Raw genomic sequence first — 25,000 nt, 5'->3', positions numbered from 1 at the left:
GTGACTCTAATGTTGTTAGGTATTTATCTTCATCTCTTATCTATTGTAAGAGTTTATGAATGACTGCACGTGCAGTTGTCAGATCGCGGAACCCCAAACAATGTTGTTGCCTAGCAACTTGCTCGAAAATATTTCATTTTCCTGGGCGGGTAGAATTGACCCAATGCATTATGGGGCGGTTGAGTAGGAAAAGTATACAATCGATTCATACCCAAAATCTTCCCGGAAGTTAGTACTCATCCGGGAATTTCTCACATACCCAAACTCGCATACCCAACCGTCACATACTCAAATTGAAGTCAAAATGAGTATGAGTAGGACGTTAGTATGGCAGTTCAGACACGGCCATTATAGAGTAAGATTACTTGAAATGTAGGATCATAGGCACGCTCCCCTCTCAGGGATTTTCCTGCATAGAGAAATTTTTGGCGCCCCCCAAAGTGGTTTTATGCCCCCCCCCCCCCCAAAAGGAAAATCACCAGAGCCAAAATGACAAAAATATATTAAGCTATTTAAAACCTCTCCAAATGTGTTTCTAGTTCAGCCCAATACAAGGCATCCTTCTTGTAGGGCTGGAGGATGCATTGCATTTCAATTTATATTACTGCTTCCCTCCATCATGAAAACAAAATAATCGTAATAAAACGATTAAAACTCTCCTTTCTCAACCCCACACCGCTCTTAAAATTCACAAACTTTTCTCCTTTACTGTTGCAGTCGCGAACCACAGAAAAATTGTTCTGTGTTCTCACCCCCCAAAGGCCCATTCTGAGCCAGGAAAACTCTTCCCCTGTCTTTACAATACAAGCAATAAGGTGTCTGTCTATCCACCCCGTCTGTACCCGTCTATCCATCCCCCTGTCTGTCTATCCCCCTGTCTGTCCATCCCCCCTGTCTGTACCTGTCTGTCCATCCCCCTGTCTGTCTATCCCCCCCGTCTGTACCTGTCTGTCTGTCCATCCCCCCTGTCTGTCCATCCCCCCATGTCTGTACCTGTCTGTGGTTTCCAGTAGTTTCTGTACGATCAGCTCAAAGGAAGACGACAGACAGTAAGTGGCCGGCTCCTCCTGATCCTCTGCTGCGTCTGTAGCTTCATACGCCGCTTCAGCAAGAGAAGAGAACGCCTGGAAATAAGACAAACGAGATTCAATCCATCTATACGTCTCTCTGTCTGTCTGTGTGTCTGTCTATACGTCTGTCTGCCTGTCTCTCTCTACTGTCTGTCTGCCTACCTCTCCGTCTGTCTCTCTCTCTCTGTCTCTCTCTCCTGTCTCTCTCTCTCTGTGTCTCTTACCCAGCAGACATTGGATGCGACCCTTGGTTCGGCCCCCAGCCCTTCTATGAGACAGCCGAGCAGTGGGGCCAGGTACACCTCGTTGATGTCTCTCTCTCTCTCTGTGTCCATCTGTCTCTCTCTACTGTCTGTCTGTCTGTCTGCCTGCCTGTCTCTCTCTGTCTGCCTGCCTGCCTACCTGTCTCTCTCTGCCTGCATCTCTCTCTCTCTCTGTGTCTGTCTGTCTCTCTGTCTGTCTGTCTGTCTCTCTCTCTCTGTGTGTGTGTCTGTCTCTCTCTCCGTCTGTCTCTCTCTCTGCCTGTCTGTCTGTGTGTTAACAGCGTGTGTATAATCCTGTCTTACCCAGCAGACATTGGATGCGACCCTTGGCTCCGCCCCCAGCCCTTCTATCAGACAGCCGAGCAGCGGGGCCAGGTAGACCTCGTTGATGGCGGCCTCGGGCAGCAGCTCACAGATCCGCCCCACCGTCCAGGCCGTGGTGTCTCTGACCACCACACTGGGATCCTTCATCAACTCTATGAGCGTCGGCATCGCCTGGGAGAGAATAGCATGGAAGGGATAGTTAGTAAGTTACATCTCGTTCGTGTGTGTGTGTGTGTGTGTGTGTGTGTGTGTGTGTGTGTGTGTGTGTGTGTGTGTGTGTGTGTGTGTGTGTGTGTGTGTGTGTGTGTGTGTGTGTGTGAGTGAGTGAGTGAGTGAGTGAGTGAGTGAGTGAGTGAGTGAGTGAGTGAGTGAGTGAGTGAGTGAGTGAGTGAGTGTGGGAAGGAGTGAGTAGCCCCTTACAACACAACCACAATATGTTTTTCACAATATATTTATAGCATAATACATTTAGAATTTGAGCCAGTGAGTAAATGAGGTGTATGTGTGTCTTTGAGTGAGTGAGTGAATTTGTTCGTTAGCAACTGACCTGTATAACTATTGGTTTGAGATAGATAGATAGATAGATAGATAGATAGATAGATAGATAGATAGATAGATAGATAGATAGATAGATAGATAGATAGATAGATAGATAGATAGATAGATAGATAGATAGATAGATAGATAGATAGATAGACAGACAGACAGACAGACAGACATTGAATCAGCTCTCCCCTCACCTGTATAACTAGTGGTTTGAGATAGATAGATAGATAGATAGATAGATAGATAGATAGATAGATAGATAGATAGATAGATAGATAGATAGATAGATAGATAGATAGATAGATAGATAGATAGATAGACAGACAGACAGACATTGAATCAGCTCTCCCCTCACCTGTATAACTAGTGGTTTTAGCTGGTTGAGGTCTGGCCCCTCCAGTATGGACCCAAAGGCCATGACGGAGGCGTCTCTGTAGCGCCAGTCGGGGTGTTTGATGTGCTCCTTGATGAAGGGCAGGACGTGGGGGACGACGTCGTCCTCACAGCAGGTGGCCAGCAGCATCAGACACACGCCCGCCGCCTTGCAGGGGTTCCAGTCGTCATCATCGTCATTCTCGTCCTGGAAGAGTGAAAATGAAGGTTATTTAAAGGTGCAGTGTGTAATATGACATCATCAAGTAGGTTCTACAAAGTTCTAGAATGCAACGCTCGCTGGGTAACCCCAACCCTTTTAGAATAATAACAGAAGCTACAGTGGCCTTCAAGGACAAGAACAATTCTACATTTTAAACAATGCACCTGATGACATTCCAACTATGACACTTTCAAGATGGCGGCACTAGGCCTTGGTCCAAAATATGCAGAAATATGGACATTCCCTTTCTAAGGAAAAAATAATAATAAAAATTTAAAAAAATCAGCTATTATGCACTAAATTAAATGTACTCATGGATATTATAATTACTTTCTACAAAATCTGCTAGGAAATAAAACCCAAAATTATACACACTGCAGGTTTAAGACAGAGGTGTAGAGTGGCTGGAAATAAAATAAAATTGGTAAAAGTACAATACGGCCTAATTAAAACAGTTACAGTTAGAGTTTGGTAGATTCAAGATAGTTTAAATTGGTTAAAGATCATGATATTCAGGTTATATGTAAGAGTAAGACACTTCCCAGGGATCATTAAAAATAAGAAATTTAAAAAAGTATATAAAAAGTACTTTTTTTTCTGCTTTAACTACTGAATACAGTTACATAGAAACAAACTAGAGTATATAGTAAAAACAGCTTCTAAAGAGTGTGGGGATAGTCTCAGATAAATGTGGTTGGTTTTATACATCACAGAGTCAGCGTGGTGCATGTTTATCATCACAGACCAACACACACACACACATTAAAGCACTTTACCAGCATTTGAGATGAAAATTCAACTTTTTCAAGGACCTAAAGTCTTTGAATATAAAAAATGCTTATGTATTTTCATACATTATGATTAAATCCCCGTACCCGTTTGAAAAGTTATTTCATACATTATGATTTAAAAAACAAAACAAAACAAAACAAAACAAAACAAAACAAAATAAAATAAAATAAAATAAAATAAAATAAAATAAAATAAAATAAAATAAAATAAAATAAAATAAAATAAAATAAAATAAAATAAAATAAAATAAAATAAAATAAAATAAAATAAAATAAAATAAAATAAAATATAGACCATAGTGAGAGTAAACCTCGGTACCTGTTTGGTGAGCGTCTGTGTGAGTATGGGCACCAGGTACTGCAGAGCCCCTTTGGCGTAGAACTTACTGGTGTGCTCCGGGGGCCGGCCCTGCTCCGAGGCCTGTGATTGGACGAGAGGGAAACACAGGAAGTGACACGGTCAAAGAGGAGGTGGGGTTTAATATAGTGGACTTATTATTGAAATGTCTGGCTGGCTGTGTTTGAAAAAGCCCTACTAACGTCCTACTCATACTCATTTTGGTCAATTTGAGTATGTGACGGTTGTGTATGCGAGAAATGCCCAGATGAGTACTAACTTCCGGGAAGATTTTGTGTATGGATCGATGGGTTACTTTTCCTACTCAACCGCCCCACAATGCATCGCGTCTTTTCAAACGACACGGACGTTTTTATTTACAATTCTGCATTTCCTGCACAACACAGGACTGTATGTAAAAATCTAGTTCTATATCTAACCTGTGGAGGGCGGCAATACGCTAAACAGCGTCTAAACGGCCGGAATCTTATAAGAAGAAGAAGAAATTCTTTATAGCTTGAGTATACTTCAGTGTGAATGTTTTGACGAGCCTCACATACACAATGGATGGTTAAGTAGACAGTATGGAGTATATACATGTTGAGTAAGTAGGAGGGAGAACGCTAGTAGGGCTTTTAGTATGAGTAGGACGTCAGTAAGGCTTTAGTACGAGTAAGACGTCAGTAGGGCTTTTAGTATGAGTAGGACGTCAGTAGGGCTTTAGTATGAGTAGGGCTTCTAGTATGAGTAGGACGTCAGTAGGGCTTTAGTATGAGTAGGACTTCAGTAGGGCGTTTCAAACACAGCCGTAGTGTAAGGTAGTAATGAAGTATGCAGTGTAAGGTAGTAAGGTAGTAATGAAGTGTGCAGTGTAAGGTAGTAAGGTAGTATGCAGTGTAAGGTAGTAAGGTAGTAATGAAGTATGCAGTGTAAGGTAGTAATGAAGTATGCAGTGTAAGGTAGTAAGGTAGTAATGAAGTATGCAGTGTAAGGTAGTAATGAAGTATGCAGTGTAAGGTAGTAAGGTAGTAATGAAGTATGCAGTGTAAGGTAGTAATGAAGTATGCAGTGTAAGGTAGTAAGGTAGTAATGAAGTATGCAGTGTAAGGTAGTAATGAAGTATGCAGTGTAAGGTAGTAAGGTAGTAATGAAGTATGCAGTGTAAGGTAGTAAGGTAGTAATGAAGTGTGCAGTGTAAGGTAGTAATGAAGTATGCAGTGTAAGGTAGTAAGGTAGTAATGAAGTATGCAGTGTAAGGTAGTAATGAAGTGTGCAGTGTAAGGTAGTAATGAAGTGTGCAGTGTAAGGTAGTAATGAAGTATGCAGTGTAAGGTAGTAATGAAGTGTGCAGTGTAAGGTAGTAATGAAGTATGCAGTGTAAGGTAGTAAGGTAGTAATGAAGTATGCAGTGTAAGGTAGTAATGAAGTGTGCAGTGTAAGGTAGTAATGAAGTATGCAGTGTAAGGTAGTAAGGTAGTAATGAAGTATGCTTACACAGACCTCTGAGGCTTCGATGGCGAGGTCCATCTCCTCGTCACATACGTTGGACCAGAACTCGATGCCCTGCAGAGCGACCTCATCGATATCTGACTTCATGGCTTCAATGGTGATCTGGAGGAGAGAAGGAAGGAAGGGAAGACAATACAATCAGGTCTTTAAGCATCTATCTATCTATCTATCTATCTATCTATCTATCTATCTATCTATCTATCTATCTATCTATCTATCTATCTATCTATCTATCTATCTATCTATCTATCGCCTGCTGTCTTAAAGATCTGGAGGAGAGAGAAGGAAGGAAGGGAAGACAATACAATCAGGTCTTTAAGCATCTATCTATCTATCTGTCTGTCTGTCTGTCTGTCTGTCTGTCTGTCTGTCTGTCTATCTGTCTATCTATCTATCTATCTATCTATCTATCTATCTATCGCCTGCTGTCTTAAAGATCTGGAGGACAGAAGGAAGGGAAGGGGTGAGACAATTAAAATCAGGTTTATAAGCATCAAATGGTCTATATTAAAGGGGCACTGTGTAACATTCAAAGTAATGTATTAGCTAAAATCAATATCCTCATTCATCAATATGTCCTCATTGGTGTAAAATCACCTCTGCCAATAATCTGAATTATCCTCCTGAGCGGAGAATTACAAATATTAATATGACATTTTGTCCATTGAGCAGGCAAGTCTTATGGAGGAATCCATGTTGGTTGGAATGTCATCAGGTGCATTGTTCAGAATTTAGAATTGTTCTTGTCCTTGAAGGCCACTGTAGCTTCTGTTATTATTCAAAAGGGTTGAGGTTACCCAGGGAGCGTTGCATTCTAGAACTTTCTTGATGATGTCATATTACACACTGCCCCTTTAAGTTATTACTGGGGTAGAAAGCTTTAGGGAAATCTATTTTGTAATATCAACTTTTTTTACATCAACATTTTAATATTAACCTTATGCTTTTATACAATAAGAAATGACATGTATTAACACAGGTAACAATGCTAAAGCACAAAGCACTCTGAGTGGCCTTGTGTCTGAATTGTGCTATAGAAATAAACTTGCCTTTTGCCTAAAAACTAATTTGTGTTTTTATTTTGTGCTTTTCGAACGGGTAGAGCAAGTGTTTGACAGTCTATTTTCATTGTGTGTAAAGTAAATATTACTTTATTATAACCGTCCACTTCATTTGAATTTATTGTATATTATTGCTTATTTTTTTCTTTCTTTAAATTTTCACAATGCTTTATCTGGTGTTTGGCCATGACATGACTGTTAAACTAATCTGACAAAGCTCTCTGTTTACAGTGGATTATAAAGAGTGGAGTAATGGGCCTTGTGTTGTAAAGTTAGGTGTGTAGTGTGTCTCTTACCGCGAACAGAGCGGGACCCATGTACGTCTCCATGTACTGGTAATACAGAGACATGATCTTCACCAAGTTCTGTAAGGCAGCCACCCGCACCTGGTACACACAGAGAGGGGGGGGGAAGAGAGAGAGAGAGAGAGAGAGAGAGAGAGAGAGAGAGAGAGACAGACAGAGAGAGAGGGAGAGGGGGGGAAGAGAGAGAGACAGACGGACAGAGAGAGAGAGAGAGAGAGAGAGAGAGAGAGACAGACAGAGAGAGACACACAGACAGACAGAGACAGAGAGAGAGAGACATACATACATACATACACACACACACACAGACAGACAGACAGAGACACACACAGAAAGACAGAGAGAGAGAGACACACACACACACACACACACACACACACACACACAAAGAGAGATACACAGACAGAGAGAGATACACAGACACACACACAAACAAAGAGAGCGAGAGAGACACACAGACAGACAAAAACAGAGGGAGACACACACACAGATGGAGGTTAGACAACAAATAGAAAATACACCCTGAGACATTTTGAAACAGTAAATAGATGATTTTATTTGGTTGTCGTTACTCACTCTGGTGTCGGGACATTGTGTAGCTTCACACACCACCTGCATGATGAAGTGTCTCTCCGTCTGAAACACACACACACACACACACACACACACACACACACACACACACACACACACACACACACACACACACACACACACACACACACACACACAAAATGCATTAATTAATTTACTAAACCAGGTGTTGCCCCTACTATTGTATCTTTTGGGGGGGTTGGTAGTTATATTGTACAATAATATATAAAAAAAAAAAAAATAAAAACATTTGAGAAGAATAACTTTTAAAACAAAAAGTATAATCAAATGTTCTATCATTCAAATCTGAGTGTGTGTGTGTGTGTGTGTGTGTGTGTGTGTGTGTGTGTGTGTGAGAGACAGAGAAAGAGAGTGTGTGTGTGTGTGTGCATGAGTGAGTGAGTGTATGTCTGAGTGAATTTGTTTGTTCGTGAGTGAGAGAGAGAGAGACAGAGTGTGTGTGAGTGAGTGTGAATATGTGTGTGAGAGACAGAAAGAATGTGTGTGTGTGTGTGTGTGTGTGTGTGTGTGAGAGTTTATTTGTTTGTTTGTGTGTGTGTGTGTGAGAGTTAATTTGTTTGTTCGTGTGTGTGTGTGTGTGTGTGTGAGAGTTAATTTGTTTGTTCGTGTGTGTGTGTGTGTGTATGTGTGTGTGTGTGTGAGAGAGAGTTTATTTGTTTGTTCGTGTGTGTGTGTGTGTGTGTGTGTGTGTGTGAGAGTTAATTTGTTTGTTCGTGTGTGTGTGTGTGTGTTCACCTCTTTGTCGAAGTTGGCCTTGGTGAACTCCAGTGAGTTGAGCAGAGCATTGGTTGCAGCCAGTTTCACATTGTTACTGGGCTCCTCCTTCCTCATGCCCTGGATAATCGCCGTCAGGATCTGGTTTGCATTTTCCTGCAGTTGCTCTGGGTCCTGAAGGCACCACAACAACAACCAGGTTAATGTAATGTATGAATAGAATTTACACACACACATTCACACACCGATAGCAGCAGGCTAACTATCGACATTCACACGAGGCAAGGTGGGTGAAGTGTCTTGCCCAAGGACACAACAACTATGACACAGGTGGCAGGGCGGGGATCGAACCTCCAACCCTTTGATCATCGGCCGAACCGCTCTACCACCTGAGCCACAGTCGCCCTTCTTCTCGGTCTTCCAACAGGTGCATTTCCCCAGGACGCCCACTACATAGTATGTTCAGTAAATGGACAGTATTTCTTTTGAACTTCTGGGTAACTGCCTTATGTGATGGTGCAATTATTTGTTTGTGTGTTTTGTGAAAGAAAGAAAGAAAGAAAGAAAGAAAGAAAGAAAGAAAGAAAGAAAGAAAGAAAGAAAGAAAGAAAGAAAGAAAGAAAGAAAGAAAGAAAGAAAGAAAGAAAGAAAGAAAGAAAGAAAGAAAGAAAGAAAGAAAGAAAGAAATAGTGGGGAAAGAAATCTGGCTCAATATTTTGGCAGATGTATCTGTCTAGATTTTTTATTTTATTAATTTAATTTAATTTAATTAATTAAAAAAAAAAAAATTCCCCACTGTATTTCTTCCTAACTTCTGTGTTAATCACAATATCCTGGCAGATGTACCCTATGGCCTCCAGTGTAGATTTTTTTCTTTTCTTTTTCTTCTTTTTTAAAAAAAATTGTATTGATATTTTTGTAAAAACACCACACTAAATGTTTTACTGTATTTCTTTCTTACGTCACATTCACATGTCACAAGTGGTATATGAATAAAGTGTGATTGATTGAAAACTCACAATATCCTGGCAGATGTATCCTATGGCCTCTAGTGTGGACTCCTTCATGTGCTCTGTGCTTGACGGGTCGGTAACATTGGCTACGAGCTGCGGAATGAGCTCGGGCCACTGGTTCACGGGAATCTCTGCACACGCGATCCCAGCTACGCACTGAGACGCAGAACTGGGCCGGTAGGTCTCTGTGCCCAGGGTCTGTAGAACCTGGGGGATGGAGGGGGGGGGGGGGGGAGGGAGAGGGAGAGATGGGGGGTTGGAGAGGGAGGGGGAGAGGGGAGGGAGAGAGAAAGAGACATACTGATGAATAAAGCTGTTCCTAAATAAATTCCTAAATAAACCGCGTGTGTGTGGGCTCTGGTGTGCGTGCGCTCATGTTTATCTCTTTGTGTGTGTCTGTGCGCACGTGTTCATGAGTGTGTCTGTGTGCATGCGTGTCTCTGTAAGTGTGTCTCTTTGTGTGTGTGCTCATGTGTATGCTCTCGTGAGTGTGTGTCTTTGTGTGTGCGCTTATGTGTGCATGTGCCTGTTCTTGCTCATGCGTGTGTGTGTGTGCGCCCATGTACATGTGTCTTTGTGTGTGTGTGTGTGTGTGTGTCTCTTTGTGTGTGTGCGCCCGTGTGCCCATGTACATGTGTCTTTGTGTGTGTGTGTGTGTGTGCCCATGTACATGTGTGTCTTTGTGTGTGTGTGTGTGTGTGTGTGTGTCTTTGTGTGTGTGCGCCCGTGTGCCCATGTACATGTGTCTTTGTGTGTGTGTGTGTGTGTGCCCATGTACATGTGTCTCTTTGTGTGTGTGTGTGTGCGCCCATGTACATGTGTCTCTTTGTATGTGTGTGTGTGTGCGCGCCCATGTGTCTCTTTGTATGTGTGTGTGTGTGCTGGTGTGCGCCCATGTACATGTGTCTCTTTGTGTGTGTGTGTGTGTGTGTGTGTGTGCCCATGTACATGTGTGTGTGTGTGTGTGCGTTTATACTTACAAAGTTCTTGATTTCTCGGCGTGCGTTGCCGTCTATGGCGAGCCATCTCTGCTGGTAGCCTGACTTCACGTCGGCGTCTTTGGAGGTGAGAGAGTTCTTGACCTGCAGCCCGGCGGCCACTCGAGCTACCTGAGTGTTCCCCGGGTTAGCCAACACCTTGGACAACTCCACCAGGAATGTGGGCTGAGACAGGGGGAGAAAAACAGGGGTTAATATTATATTACATCAGTTTGTATTTATTTTTTTATTTTAATTTTTTTTTATTTAGTACACATTAACATTAATGGTGCAAGGAGGGAACGAAGACCAATGGGCTTGTACAGAGTTCCACCCCTGTCAATAATCACAATGAAATCATATTCAGGCTAACAAATAAACTCTAGAAATTAAGGAGACAAGGTACATAAATACTCCAGATAATCAAAAATAGATGGAAAAAAATGTGATAAATACATGTCAAAGATAATGAAAAAATTAGAAAGAAAACCCTACACTGTAAAACTTTGGTTTTAAGGAGTTCAATTATTATAATCGTTTTCCTTAAATTAGTTCTTGTTTTTTATTGAGCTTTATTTCTTTTTGTGAGTAAAAAAAGACAATCATATTATGCTCTTATTTCCCCGTATTTTGTGTATGTGAGTTTAGTTTTTTCTTTCTATTCTACAATGAGTTTATTGTTCCTTTAGTAAGTCACCGTAAGAAGTTAACCACTCTGTATGTAGGCTGAACCCTTTTGGTTATGGGGAGGGGGGGGTGGGAGGGGCTGTGTGTGTTTGTTGCTACATACTCGTTTCTGTATGTCTTGTTGTATGATTGTCTATATTTAAAAAAAAAAATAATTGCAATAGTCATATTTTTTTATTTCAAAGACAAACATATAAAAACCTCTGCAGTTTTTTTTCAACCCTATGCTGTAACTTTGGTTCAATTAATAAGATCATTTTTGACAGTCAAAAAAAATGGGTGTCTTGTAATCCTGTGTGGCATGGCACGTATTGCTATTGCTATTATTATTATTAAATATACAGTGCATATATTTCTGCTCTATGAGATATTATGAAGTCAGTCTCAGTAGTGTAAGCTCTCCATCATAACATTCAGAGATCTCAATCAACATCATCACAGACTGAAATATTTAAAAAAAAAATCTCTCCACATCAACCCCAGGAATCTCAACGTTAAATTGAATTTTATTTAACTGTGTATAAAAAGGACAGCTCAGAATTCCCCTGTATAATATTTCTCTATCACTGAGGCTTTTTACTCCGATGTGCTATTTTCAAGGCAAGGCAAGTTTATTTCTATAGCACAATTCAAACACAAGGCCACTCAAAGTGCTTTACAGGGGCAAGATTAAAATACATAAAACACATTAGAAGACATTTAAAAGCGAATGAAAAGAAGTAAAACATTTAAATTAAATAAAAAGTACAGGTTAAAATGGAAACAGAAAAGTCTTCAGACTCGATTTAAAAGAACTGAGGGTTGCAGCAGACCTCAAGTTTTCTGGGAGTTTGTTCCAGATATTTGGTGCATAAAAACTAAAAGCTGCTTCTCCTCGTTTAGTCCTAACTCTAGGGACTGTAAGTAGACCTGTCCCAGACGACCTAAGGGCTCTGGACGGTTCATAACGCATCAAGTGATTCAAGTGAATGTAAACTAATCTAAAAACCTATTTATTCTGACCATTTTTTTACAAGTATGTTCTGAAAAACAGCATTTCCCTTTAGACCGACTGTACCTTTGATTAATTGTCTGATCTAACCGAGCAAATATATAAATGTTAGCAAAAAAATATACATATAATTGTGTGAAGGTCTCAGATAAAAGTGGTTTGTTATACATACCAACTTGCATGAGTTATCACAGTAAGTAAATGGTAAATGGACTTGACTTATATAGCGCTTTCTAGCCGATTTTCTCAGCCCCAAAGCGCTTTACATATCTTACCACATTCACCCATTCATACACACACTCGTACACCGATGGTAGTAGCTGCCATGCAAGGCGCTCTCTGAACCATCGGGAGCAATGTGGGGTTCAGTGTCTTGCTCAGGGACACTTCGACATGTGGCGGGGAGACGGGGGATCGAACCTCCAACCCTGCACTCCAGAGGCGATCTCCCTACCCACTTCGCCACTGCCGCCCAAGTAAGTAAAATGTACATAGCGCATTTCACAGACAGGGTCACAAAGTGCTTTCCAATGTGCATAGAAAATAAAAGCTTAGTAAAAATACTAGTAAATACCAAACAGTGTTCAAGAGATTATATACTCAAGCACTTATGAATATATTATTCCATTTCTACCAGGTCTGTTATGAAAAACTCAAAAAAATTGAAATGTTCTAAATCTAAAATAATGTATGTGACTAAATATTGGGTGCTGTGTGAGTGAGTGAGAGTGAATTTGTTTGTTAGTGAGTGGAGAGTGTGTGTGTGTGTGTGTGTGTGTGAGTGAGAGTGAATTTGTTTGTTAGTGAGTGGAGAGTGTGTGTGTGTGTGAGTGAGAGTGAATTTGTTTGTTAGTGAGTGGAGAGTGTGTGTGTGTGTGTGTGTGTGTGTGAGTGAGAGTGAATTTGTTTGTTAGTGAGTGGAGTGTGTGTGTGTGTGTGTGTGTGTGTGAGTGAGAGTGAATTTGTTTGTTAGTGAGTGGAGTGTGTGTGTGTGTGTGTGTGTGTGTGTGAGAATAATAATATATTCCATTTCTAACTAGTCTGTTCTAAAAAAAACTACACACTGCACCTTTAAATAAACATATATCTCTATCACTCAGTGCGTTTACATGCAGACTCATAAATCGGGTAACTAAACGAATAAGACTTCAACAGGACTTTTAAACTGCATGTAAACACCTTTATCCGATCTACTTCGCACACAAATCGGCACATTAACGGACAAGAGAAGTCGGATAAGAACACCTAGATAACTCGTTCATAGTCGGCTTTCTCTCTGCATGTAAACAGGGATCGGACATCGCACATCGGAGTTCTCGTTCTGTGCTTGTATACCTGCGCGTGATAGGCTACACCATGGGTTATTGCCAGACGTGTCTCTATAACCACTTGTTGAAAGCATGGTTGAAAGGGCTACAGCGCCACCTAGCATAGTGGAGACAGCCATGCATCGGACATTTATCCGATTCCTGAAGGGCCATGTATACTCAGACAAGTGACACGGTCCGTTTGAGTGTCTAGTTCGATATATGTCTTAATCCAATCTAGGTGTGCCATGGAAACGCACTGACTGAGGTCTCATACTCCATCTGCTCCTTGATTCTACATTCCCAACACACCTGGATCATTCCACACTGTCTGACTGTCTCATGTTGATTTATTATCACAGACACAAACTGAAATCTCGTTTTAGGCGCTTGGGTTGGACTGTACAAGCTTGACTGGATTAAGCTTTAGTAAGGTTGATTTTTATTATTATTACTTTTTAGAATTAAGTTTATTTGTCTTATTATACATTGTTTAATTTCTGCATTTAACCTGAAAAAACATTCTTCCTTCCTGGTGCCTATCCTACCCACAATGCAGTGCAATCTCTGAGAGTATGCAAGGTTGATAGTGTGTGTGTTAGTGTATGTTTGTTAGAGTGTGTGTGTATTTACTAGTGTTAATATGCATGTGGTACTGTGTTTGTGTGCGTTACTGGGAGTGTATAAGTATCAGAGTGTACATGTGATTCTGTGTGTTAATGTGTACTAGTGTATCTGTGTGTTAATGTGTGTGTGTGTGTGTGTGTGTGTAAAATATTGTTTACTAGTGTGTGTGTGTGTGTGTGTGTGTAAAATATTGTTTACTAGTGTATCTTAGTGTGTGCTTTATTATGTACTACTGTAGTGTATCCCTGTCGGTGTGTGTGTGTTAATATGTGTGTGTGTATGTGTAAAATATTGTTTACTAGTGTGTGTGTGTGTGTGTGTGTGTGTGAAATATTGTTTACTAGTGTGTGTGTGTGTGTGTGTGCGTGTGTGTGTGTAAAATACTGTGTACAAGTGTATCTTAGTGTGTGCTTTATTGTGTACTACTGTAGTGTATCCCTGTCGGTGTGTGTGTGTGCTAATATGTGTGTGTGTATGTGTGAAATATTGTTTACTACTAGTGTGTGTTTGTGTGTAAATGTGTACTGGTGTGTGTGTGTGTTTAAAATACTGTGTACTAGTGTGTGTGTGTGTGTGTGTGTGTTAATGTGTGTGTGTGTGTGTGTAAAATACTGTGTGTACTACTAGTGTGTGTGTGTGTGTGTGTGTGTGGCCTCCCTCCAGCTGTCCCAGGCTTCTCTACTCCCTCCTTGCCGCCTGTCTGTAACATCATCTCGGTAACATCACCGACCCCGCTATCACTCACTCACTCACTCAACCACTCACTATCCATCCATACATTTATAAAATCAACACCTACCCTGCGTTCCAAATCACATACTCTTTCTTTTTACTACACTACATACTAAAGTACAGAAGAGTTTTAGTCTTTTTACTACACTACATACTAAAGTACAGAAGAGTTTTAGTCTTTTTACTACACTACATACTAAAGTACAAAAGAGTTTTAGTCTTTTTACTACACTACATACTAAAGTACAGAAGAGTTTTAGTCTTTTTACTACACTACATACTAAAGTACAAAAGAGTTTTAGTCTTTTTACTACACTACATACTAAAGTACAGAAGAGTTTTAGGGCCACAGACAGATGAGAAAAACATAACCAGATAAGGAAGATTTTTTTTCATTACGTTGAGAAATGTCAAGAATAAAGACGAATACTCCAAAATGCTATTGGAGTTAGTGGGGGCATTTATGTATTTTCAGCATACTACAATTGACGTGCATGTATTGGGACATCCTAAATCTTTTTTCTTGCATACTAAATAGTAGAGAAGTATGGGGATTGGAACACAGGGATAGACATTTACAGCAACCAGCTTAAATCCACTCACCAGATTTTCTATCGCCGCTTGCTCCAAGAACTTTTGCGCCGCCTCCAACTCATTGCGATCTGCGTGGGATAGGAAAGGGGTTATTCAATATTCAATGCACTGCTGCTAACTAGCTCATCCTTAGCACACCAATATGGTCGAGCTAAGGAAAAGGCTAGCGCGTCTTTCAGTCCAAAAAAATGGGGCGTTACAGGGTTAACAGCAGTTATAAACACAAAACGAGGCTTAGTTTCGCGTATTTCCGACCAATTTAAGGCATTTTAAAGTTTAATTTGTCTGATGGTGCTTTCGGATACACACGGCGAGGCTCCCCCAACGTGCGTGTGTGAGCCGGGAAAGCGAGCATCTCGAAATGGGGTTAGCATGCCGTAGCTAATATACATAAGTTATAAAGTTTCCCAGGCGAAATACACACCGGTAAACACACTAATAACTCGATCAAGGGCTTAGGATGGCTACCAGACAATAACAAGTGGACTTTAATGCTTCCTTAGCGGTGGGAAAAGTAACATTAGCCTTGGTACAGGCGTGCCGATATACAAGCTAACTGCTAAAAAAAAAAAAAAATGCTAAAGCAGGCATGGGCAGGTAACCAACGGCTACACGCAGCAAATTTACTACATGCGGCTACACCATAGCAGCTGTCACGGTTAGCCTCCCAATAGCTAATACATTATAACGGCCTATACAGTCTCTGCCGTCTAGTTTAGCATTGTTTTGAAGTGACAGCGTGTTTACACAACACCCGAACGGACTGCCGGCTCAATTGCACCCAGAGATTGTGCTATATTTGCCGGCAAAGCAATGAGTCGCAGTAAGTTTTTTTTTTGCGGGGACTGAAACAGATGTTACAACCAAATGTGTGACCCGTTAGAATGTGTGAGCGTAGAGGGCGCTAGTATTATTTATATATGATTATTTTATCAATTGAATTTTATATACAGATTATATCAACCAGACACTGTGTACACGAGAAGTCAATAAACATTAAATTAAATTAACATATATTTATTACCTTATAAAGCAAACCTGACTTGCCAAATTGACAGATATTTTATAATAGAGAATTCTTAACTACAATAAAGAGATATTTAATAAGTCCATGTGTCAGTGTGGCCTCTAATAATGAGGGAGAACCCGGGTGTAACAGTATATTATAAATATATACCCATCCCAGTCGCTACACATCGCAAACCATAGTAATTTCACAGTAACAGCTATCAAATTGTGAGATTGCTTTGATTTCTCACTATTTAAATCGTTGCGCCGTTGATCAAAAACCTATTATTAAACACCCCACTGTTAGATTGATAATTTAACGAGGAAAAACAACATAAATAGTAAAGTTAACTGTTAAAATGCTATGCTTAAATTAAATAAGAAACTGTCAGCAACAGTTTAAACCGCCCATAATCAAAATAATTTGACTTAAAATAAACAAGAGTCGACAATCTCATAATTTCGCGGGCGTAAATTGTGAAACTCCTACGTTTTAGCGCTGGCGACTCACATTAACTTTTTATTATTACACAAATTTCACTCAGATTGGGTTGATAAATAATAGCGCCCTCTACAGACTCATTCTGCTGGGTCACAGATTTAGGCGTTACATCTTCCTAGCCACGGGAGTTAGCTTAAGAGTTTAGCATGGCGAGCTAACATCTTGCTACAAAGTTCGCCCAGGTCAGTAGCTCGGCCGCGGTGACAGTTTTCTAAAGCCCAAGGAAGAGCCACATTGGGCGGGCTCGCTGTGTGTGTGTGTCGGTGTGAAATTCTGGGTGATATTTACCTGGAGAAACGGTCTTTTCTAGGATAGTTATGAGCTCCATGCCCACCGGCTCGCTCTCTCGCTAGCTAGCCCGTCTGTAGCTACGTGCTGTCGGCTTCGGTGTGGTCGTTCTTTTAGAGGATAAATCTCCCCCAGAAAAGGCGCTAAATGCCGGCGTTTCCTTCAGTAGTTGTTGGGGCAAATGCTGGTAGTTTGTTTTTAGTCTCGGATGGAGCAGGAAAACGTTCAGGCAGAGTAACGGCTGGCTAATGCACCGCCGCCCGTTCGCATCCTGTGTGTGTTGTCGGGAGGGAAAGGGCCGCGCGCTTCTCTCCCGCGGAAGTATATCACGCACATGCGCACACTACGCACTCCGATAGGACCTGTGACGCAATCACGTTAGGGCGACGTTGCTGCCTTCAAGGGCCGTTGGTGGGAGTACTTTATAGTTGGAAAAGTTATTAAACATAATATATTTTGGAATATTTCTTTTTTAATTGTTGTTTTATTTTATTGTTATCTTTTCGAAATAACGAATAAATTAAATGTTGGTTTTGCCAACAGTTCAGCCTACACTTGTTTCCATTGAAGATAGTGTAATAGTATTTTTATAGTGTATATTTATATACCATATTATAAATATTACATTATAAACAATTTATTATTAATATTATATAATATTTTTGGATCGTTTTTTAACGTGTTATTTTTTTATAATAAGTATACTTTTTTGTTATTATTTTCAAAATACAGAAGTAATGGAATTCAAATGTGATACACCAGCAGCACGTGAACGCAGCTGAACACTCCCCGCCAGGCTCCCGCGTGACCCCCTTTCTTCCTCTGTCACGCGCTCCGTCTCGGTCACGCGCTCTCTCTCTCTCTCTCTCATGCACACGCCTGAAATTTTGTTCTGAGTTTTTTCTGATAAAAAGTTTAGGCACTATTTGTAATTTACATTTAAAAGTAAAAAAAAAAAAATTTAATTCAATTTTTTATTTTTTACACTGTGTAATATGACATCATCAAGAAAGTTCTAGAAAGTTCTAGAATGCAACGCTCCCTGGGTAACCCCACCCCTTTAGAATAATAACAGAAGCTACAGTGGCCTTCAAGGACAAGAACAATTCTAATTTCTTAACAATGCACCTGATGACATTCCAACTATGACACTTTCAAAATGGCAGCACTAGGCCTTGGTCCAAAATATGCAGAAATATGGACATATATGAGACCCTTTCTAAGGAAAAAAAAAAAAAAAAAAAAAAAAATTCAGCTATTATGCACTAAATTAAATGTACTTATGGATGTTATATTTACTTTCTACAAAATCTGCTAGGAAATAAAACCCAAAATTCTACACACTGCAGGTTTAAAATGTTTTGAAGTATTTTTTTTTAAATACACATGAGCCGGTATTTGTTACTTACCTGCATCTTTATTCTTATCATCATCATTATGATAATAAAAATAATATTATTTCAGCTGACTTTTACTTAGATTTCTAGATAGGCTACTTGAAGTACATTTAGCTATTTTTCCTGAAAATAATTGCAGCTATTATCTCATTTCACCTTCAATATAGGTTATATTATATTATATTATAACTGTAACTGTTTTAATTAGGCCATATTGTACTTTTACCAATTAAATTTTATTTCCAGCCACTGACTCTACACCTCTGTCTTAAATGTTTCTCTTTACCAGCTTGTTGTGTATTTGCATTGTATATTGTGTATGTATTGTTGTTTATGTTTCTCAACATCATTGCAAAAGAGGTTCACCCCTCAAGGATATCGCAAGTATAAATATATATACATTTCAACTCTGTACTATCTAATAAAGCTTGAAAATGCCCCCCCAAAAAAAACATACAATCACATTTATTAATAATTTCCATAGATGTGTGTGCGGAGAGAAATAAACATGGCGCAGGTAAAAAACGAACCCATGTCTGTCTTTATTAGTTTTCATTATTACAGTAGTCACTCGTATGTAGCTGCCTGGAGTTGGTTGTCTTCGAGTCTTTTTTTTTTTTTTTTTAATCGATTTGTTCCAACTTCTTCCTCAATAATTTTTTTTTTTTTAAATTCATTTTTCCCCCATCGACACAACGGAAGAAACACGTGGCAAAGTATAAAAATAAACCGACCAAAAAATAAAATAAAATAAAAAATAAACAAAGAAAATTCAAGGAGAAAAATGCCCCCATTCATCAACAAAAACTACATTTGGCAAACAGGTGATGTCGTCAATTATCCAGTGCATCTTTAAAACATCTATAAAGTTGTCTTTGTTACTAAGATAGATAATAAAGAGAGATAGAGAAAGGTGAGATATGTCCAGGCGTTTTGATTGGATAAGAGCTTTTCAGGGAGGCAAGGGGATTTTTTTTTTTCTTTCTTCGTCCAATCAGATTTGTTCTCCTCACTTGTTGCTAGGCAGAGTTAAAAAAAAAAGCAGTGATATGCATCGATATCAATAACGATCCCCCACGTTACAGTCACAGTTATAAAAAATAAAATAAAAAATAATCCAAAAAATAATGAATTCAGAAAACAGACAGAGTAGAAAAAATAAAGTATGTAAAAAATAAAAAATAAGTGACCTACAGTGAATAAGTTGATCTGGTGCGTTTATGGCACAATTCATTGTGACGATATGGCAACGAAATATTTAAGTACAAAAAAAACGTAGACAACAGCGAATTGGAGCTAACGTGTGTAACCTCTGCTGCACCAAAAAAAAAAAAAAAAATTAAATATAAATGCAAAGAAAATACTCGGAATTCCCCTTAAAAAATACTGTAAATATTCACAGATACATTCCGAATTCCCGCCAAAATTTTAGCATTTTCAGATGTATACGATATGGCGAAAAACAGCTTGAAAATGTAGTTTAAGGAATATTTTTGTCCATTCCAGTCGTCATTTGATATGTATTTTTAAACTGTTAAAACCACTGGAGCTTTTTTACATTGTAGCTTTTTATATCTTAAACCAGCAAGATAACGTGGTACAAGCTAAGCTAAGCTAAATTTGAGGGAATGATTCAGCATTGGTTTTTTTTAAGCACTACAATACAATTTTCAAAAAGGAATTAACGTTGGCTAGCCTTCAGTAATCTAAAGGCCGTTTTCCCCGCTCTAAACTAGTGTAATTTAAGTTTTATGGTGCAGCAGAGGCGACGCAACATTAACTGACTTGCTATTATGCTAACCTTGAACACGCCAAGCAACATGCTAGCCCGTTTGTATGGTGAATTGTTGAACTTTTTGATTGGCCCATTTGAATATTAGCCCCTCCCCCTCTCCCCTCCCCTCAGTGCCGTTCCACACAAAGAAACGTAAACAGTCACAGCTGATTGGACTAAATACAGGAAGTGAACAAAACATTTTGGTTGCGTTCCGAATCGCATACTCTTTCTTTTTTCTACTCTACATACTACATCCGACGATAAAAAGAATCTAGTTAGGATACAGTAGGCATACTATTGGGACATACTTTACTCTCTTATTTCATCATAACATTGCGCCTTGATCTTGCCTCGTGCTTTTATATCCGTCGCATCCCCGTTTGTTTTCATATGGAGGCTTCGTCGATGTGACGTCACTTCACGTGCGCACTGGATTGTGGGTCAGAATCGCCCCAAATAGGATGCAGTTTTCAACACTAACAATCTTGGCCGCATGAAGTAGGACATCCGGGTACTTCTAACCATCCTAAATCTGGCCACAAGAATCGGGACATCCTAAATCTTTTTTCTACCATACTATATAGTAGAAAGTATGCGATTCGGAACGCAACCTTCGTCTTTACGATTAAAAACAAAAATCTGCAGCTTTTCGGTTTTTTAGATTTTTTCCACTTTTGAACAAAAATCCGGACAGAAAAATGTACAGTTGGATTTTTTTTTCGTTACACATTTTAACCAATAACATTCTCCCCCATGGTTCCTACAGCTTAATGCAAGTTAAACTTAAGACTTTTTAACGATCCGCGGGAACCCTGTCCCCCTTAAAATAATAAACTAAACATGAAATAATAGGAATAATAAACACAAATACTCAAGATTATGGGAAAAGGAATTCCGTGCGACTTTTCAACTTCCATCAAATTCATGATTTTTTTCTTTTAAGATGATGAAAAAAAATAACTTTCTAAAATCAGTAATTATTGGTTAATAGATTAAAATGAGAAATCAAAATTTTCGACATAATAAATTGTGGTTTTGTGATATGAATTCATAATGATCCAATGGAAAATCGTCATCTTTAGGGTTAGCGAAATTCAAGATTACAATTCGTCAAATCAAGTTCTTCAAAAGATTGTGTGACAGCAAATCAAGATCACTTTTGATTTACTATTTAGAATAATGACTTAATAATATTGCATGATCACAATTAATTTAAACTAGATTTTAAAGTAGTAATTGTTTAGAAGTTGAATATAGTGGGGGCGCCTTTAGCTCAGTTGGTAGGGCGTCCCCCCTCCCGGGCCGGGCCCAGCAGCAGACCCGGGTTCGATTCCAACCCGCGGTCGTTCTCTGCATGTCACTCCCCTCTCTGCCCCATTTCAACTCTGTCTCTCTGCACTATCAATAAAGCATAAAAATGCCCAAAAAATATCTAAAAAAAAAAAAGAACGCCAAATTTACTGGACAGTTTCAGATTCTTGTCATAATCTTGGTTTACGTTGAGTATATACTATATACTATATACTATATAGCACATTTTCCTGTTAGGAAAGAGTGTTCAAAATCAAGATAACAGTGTGCTTTGAATTTGATTTACTAGTTCGTAATTATTATGACTTTAAATTTCATGGTGAGAATTTATTTAATAAAATTTTTAACGTTGTGAAGCCAAATTTACTGGACAGTTTTTCAGATTTTTTTTTCCTTTTCCCCCTTAGTCATAATCTTGATTTACCATGTGAGTATTTGTACATTTATTATCCCTATAACGTCATGTATTTAATGTCCTGACAGGTTTAAGAACAGACTCATTAATGCAGCAAACACAGAGAAAATGTTCACGATGTAGAAAAATAAACAAAACTAAAAAAAAATCCAGAAAATTCAGAGAATGAAAAAAAAAATTCTGATAAACAGTTTTTTTTCTCTCTCTCTCCCTCTCTCTCTCTCTCTCTCCCTCTCTCTCTCTCTCTCCCTCTCCCTCTCTCATTTCTCTCTTTAGCAGGAATGTGTGTTTGGACTGAATGGTCTGAGTGCGGCCATGGCAACAAAATAAGTTAAAAAAACGACAACAATAACAACAACATAGCAACAACAAACCCTGATCCAACAGATAATGCAACTGAAACACCTGAGAAACACACGGTCAATAGCTTCTGATCAACACAAGATGGAGTGAGTAGAAAGAAAGGAAGAAAGAAAGAAAGAAAGAAAGAAAGAAAGAAAGAAAGAAAGAAAGAAAGAAAGAAAGAAAGAAAGAAAGAAAGAAAGAAAGAAAGAAAGAAAGAAAGAAAGAGGTGGAGATTTATGAATGATTGAGGCAAACGTTGAAGACACTGAGGCTCAGTTATACACACACACACACACAAACACTCTTACACACAGGCGCACGCACACACACGCAGTCTCTCTCTTTCTCTCACACACACAGCCTAACACACACACACACACACACACACACACACACACACACACACCTCAAACCAGTCCGAACAAATGGATATGTTTGTTTACAGTAGAGAGATGGGTCAGTTTAGCTTATTTTAGCTCGATCTTGCTAGATCACAGCGAGTCAAAATACTTAACAATCGGCAGGTCAGTTTTCGATTTACTTATCAGAGCTCAACAACACTTTATCTGGGCTTTATCTATTAAACACTATTTGTTGTTTCATTTATTAATTATTTTGGCTGTTAAATGTTTTTCTAATACAGGATTAAAGATACTTTATGATTACACTACTTGATACAGCATAGTGCTATGGTTCACACAATCACAATTAACACTGTTCTTACACACACACCGTCTCTCTCTCTCTCACACACACCGTCTCTCTCACACACACACACCGTCTCTCTCTCACACACACACACACCGTCTCACTCACACCGTCTCACACACTCTCTCTCTCTCTCACACACACACACACCGTCTCTCTCTCTCTCACACACACCGTCTCTCTCACACACACACACACCGTCTCACTCACACCGTCTCACACACCGTCTCTCTCTCACACACACCGTCTCACTCACACCGTCTCACACACTCTCTCTCTCTCACACACACACACCGTCTCACTCTCTCACACACTCTCTCTCTCTCTCTCTCACACACACACACACACACACACACACACACACACACACACAGTGAATACATTCATTATTATGGAGTGTGACATTAAACTGTGAGCTGCTGCATAACGTCTCATATGTAAAACAGTGGGCGACATCATAATCCTGTCTAAACTTTTGATCAATACATTTTATTATTTTTTTGATTTTTCTCTTAAAATCAAAATCAAACACTGTGTTGACGCTCTGAAGGCGTTTTAATGTCCTCCAAAACGCACTGAATATTCTACCACCAGAAAAATAATCGCCTAATGGTCGTTTTTCAAGCAAAACTGCCCAAAAAAAAGACGATTTTAGCTTCTTGGATGTGACGTTTTGCTGTTTATATAAATGTGACGTAATCTTTTCTGTGTGTGCAGAGTGTGAAGTATCAGAACAACGCGTCAGTCCAATTCGTCAATATTGTTCGGTGTGTGTGTGTGTGTGTGTGTGTGTGTGTGTGTGTGTGTGTGTGTGTGTGTGTGTCTGAGGGTCTAAAGAGAGGAGTGTTTAGATGTGGTAGCCTAGCTTAGCTCAATGACTGGAAGCAGATGGGAACCGTTAGCTTATAGCTCCAACATTGTCTAATATTTTTGTGCGTGTGTGTGTGTGTCTGTCTGTCTGTCTGTGTGTCTGAGTGTCTGTGTGTGTGTGTGTCTGAGTGTCTGTGTGTGTGTGTGGGGACTAAATCTTGACGACCTGTTCTGTGTGATGATTGGTGGAAGGGGTTGCAGTTTGAAAGGACGGATAGATAGATAGATAGATAGAAAGATAGATAGAAGGAGAGAAGGAGGAGTGTTTTGGGTCATTTACAGTAAACTACAGATATATACACACACCCAAAAATTGTACAGCAAACAGATATGTACATGCTCAGGGTTTAGGGGGTTTTTCTATTCGTTTATCACCGACACGGCCCCACCAAAATATGATTATCGTCTTTATCCTCTTTTTCCTCTTCCCTCGTTCTTTTTCAAGTTGTTTTGTCGCCAACAACAGAAGCAGCAACAGCAACTTAACCTGTCTTGTAGTGACTTGATCAGTGGCTCAGTCAGTAGTGAATTTTTTTCCGGTTATTCGATTTAATTTCACAAACAGATATTTAAAAAAAAAAAAATTAAAAATTAAAAAAAATGGTGGTTTGTGAATATTTGATTTTCATTTTAAAATACCAAAAAAAATTTTTATTTAAATACTTTTTATTTTTCACATGGTCAAAAAAATAAGGATGAACTAAACTTTTAAAGCTATAGTGCGTAACTTTTTCATATAAATGAATGGTCAGTTTACATTCAAGCCATTTGCCAAACGAGTTGCTGACACAAAGTTGATTAAGCCTATTATCAGCTCCACAAAACTCTCTCTGTATTTCTCAGTATGGCAGCGTTTACAAACTGATCCCCCCACCCTCCCATAGACACTGGTGCAGGAGCTCAAGAAAAATCCCCAAGAAGAGCCCAAGAAATGTTTCAGTTGTTGATTCTGGACGTACAGCAGAAGGTATAAAATCCATGTGCCATCACTGAAGGCTTTTACCTCATGTAGATGGCGATGCACCGACAGACAGTGTTGTTGTAATTACTCAGAATTCCTCATTGGGAATATCGCTCCGTAAATTACGCACTACAGCTTTAAAGAGAAAATCAAATGTGCCCAACCACTTAATTTCTTATTTTTCCTAACATCCTTTTGTGAACTGGAAAATCGAACCACCAACACCAACAAAACACACCACCGACCCCCCATGGATGTCCTTAGTGAATGGTTTAGCTGTTTTTGAGCAGTGTTTTGTCTTCGGTAGGACAGGCAGAGGATGTATTTGATGAGGAAGATGATGATGATGAAGAAGCAGCA

At 39.4% G+C, this 25,000-nt stretch overlaps 2 protein-coding genes across 3 annotated transcripts in view; both read right to left on the bottom strand.

Moving 5' to 3' along the window:
* Positions 1-17,161, bottom strand: part of kpnb1 (karyopherin (importin) beta 1) — a gene marked incomplete at its 3' end in the record, with an annotated part of 32,148 nt that extends 14,987 nt beyond the window's left edge. The window contains exons 1-12 of one of the 2 annotated variants that reach the window (XM_080044343.1): positions 16,857-17,161; positions 15,068-15,126; positions 10,124-10,306; positions 9,150-9,350; positions 8,152-8,304; positions 7,378-7,437; positions 6,793-6,882; positions 5,421-5,537; positions 3,909-4,010; positions 2,559-2,783; positions 1,637-1,828; positions 994-1,124 (exon numbers count right to left, since the gene is read on the bottom strand). In XM_080044343.1, coding sequence (XP_079900469.1) covers positions 994-1,124; positions 1,637-1,828; positions 2,559-2,783; positions 3,909-4,010; positions 5,421-5,537; positions 6,793-6,882; positions 7,378-7,437; positions 8,152-8,304; positions 9,150-9,350; positions 10,124-10,306; positions 15,068-15,126; positions 16,857-16,896 — 1,553 coding nt within the window. In that variant the 5' untranslated portion in view covers positions 16,897-17,161. The remainder of the gene's footprint in view (positions 1-993; positions 1,125-1,636; positions 1,829-2,558; positions 2,784-3,908; positions 4,011-5,420; positions 5,538-6,792; positions 6,883-7,377; positions 7,438-8,151; positions 8,305-9,149; positions 9,351-10,123; positions 10,307-15,067; positions 15,127-16,856) is intronic. The other variant, XM_080044344.1, reaches the window with a different exon arrangement.
* A 6,877-nt stretch (positions 17,162-24,038) lies between these two features.
* The window catches only part of fbxl19 (F-box and leucine rich repeat protein 19), a gene marked incomplete at its 5' end in the record, with an annotated part of 19,647 nt that continues 18,685 nt past the window's right edge, over positions 24,039-25,000 (bottom strand). Inside the window, 1 exon segment of the mRNA XM_080043981.1 lies at positions 24,039-25,000. This exon segment is cut by the window's right edge and continues 205 nt beyond it. Within this exon segment, the coding sequence (XP_079900107.1) occupies positions 24,913-25,000 (88 nt within the window). The 3' untranslated portion in view covers positions 24,039-24,912.

The sequence above is a fragment of the Ammodytes marinus genome (genome assembly GCF_949987685.1).
Source record: "Ammodytes marinus genome assembly, chromosome: 16".
Lineage (NCBI taxonomy): Eukaryota > Metazoa > Chordata > Actinopteri > Uranoscopiformes > Ammodytidae > Ammodytes > Ammodytes marinus.
This window is presented reverse-complemented; position numbering and strand designations above follow the sequence as displayed.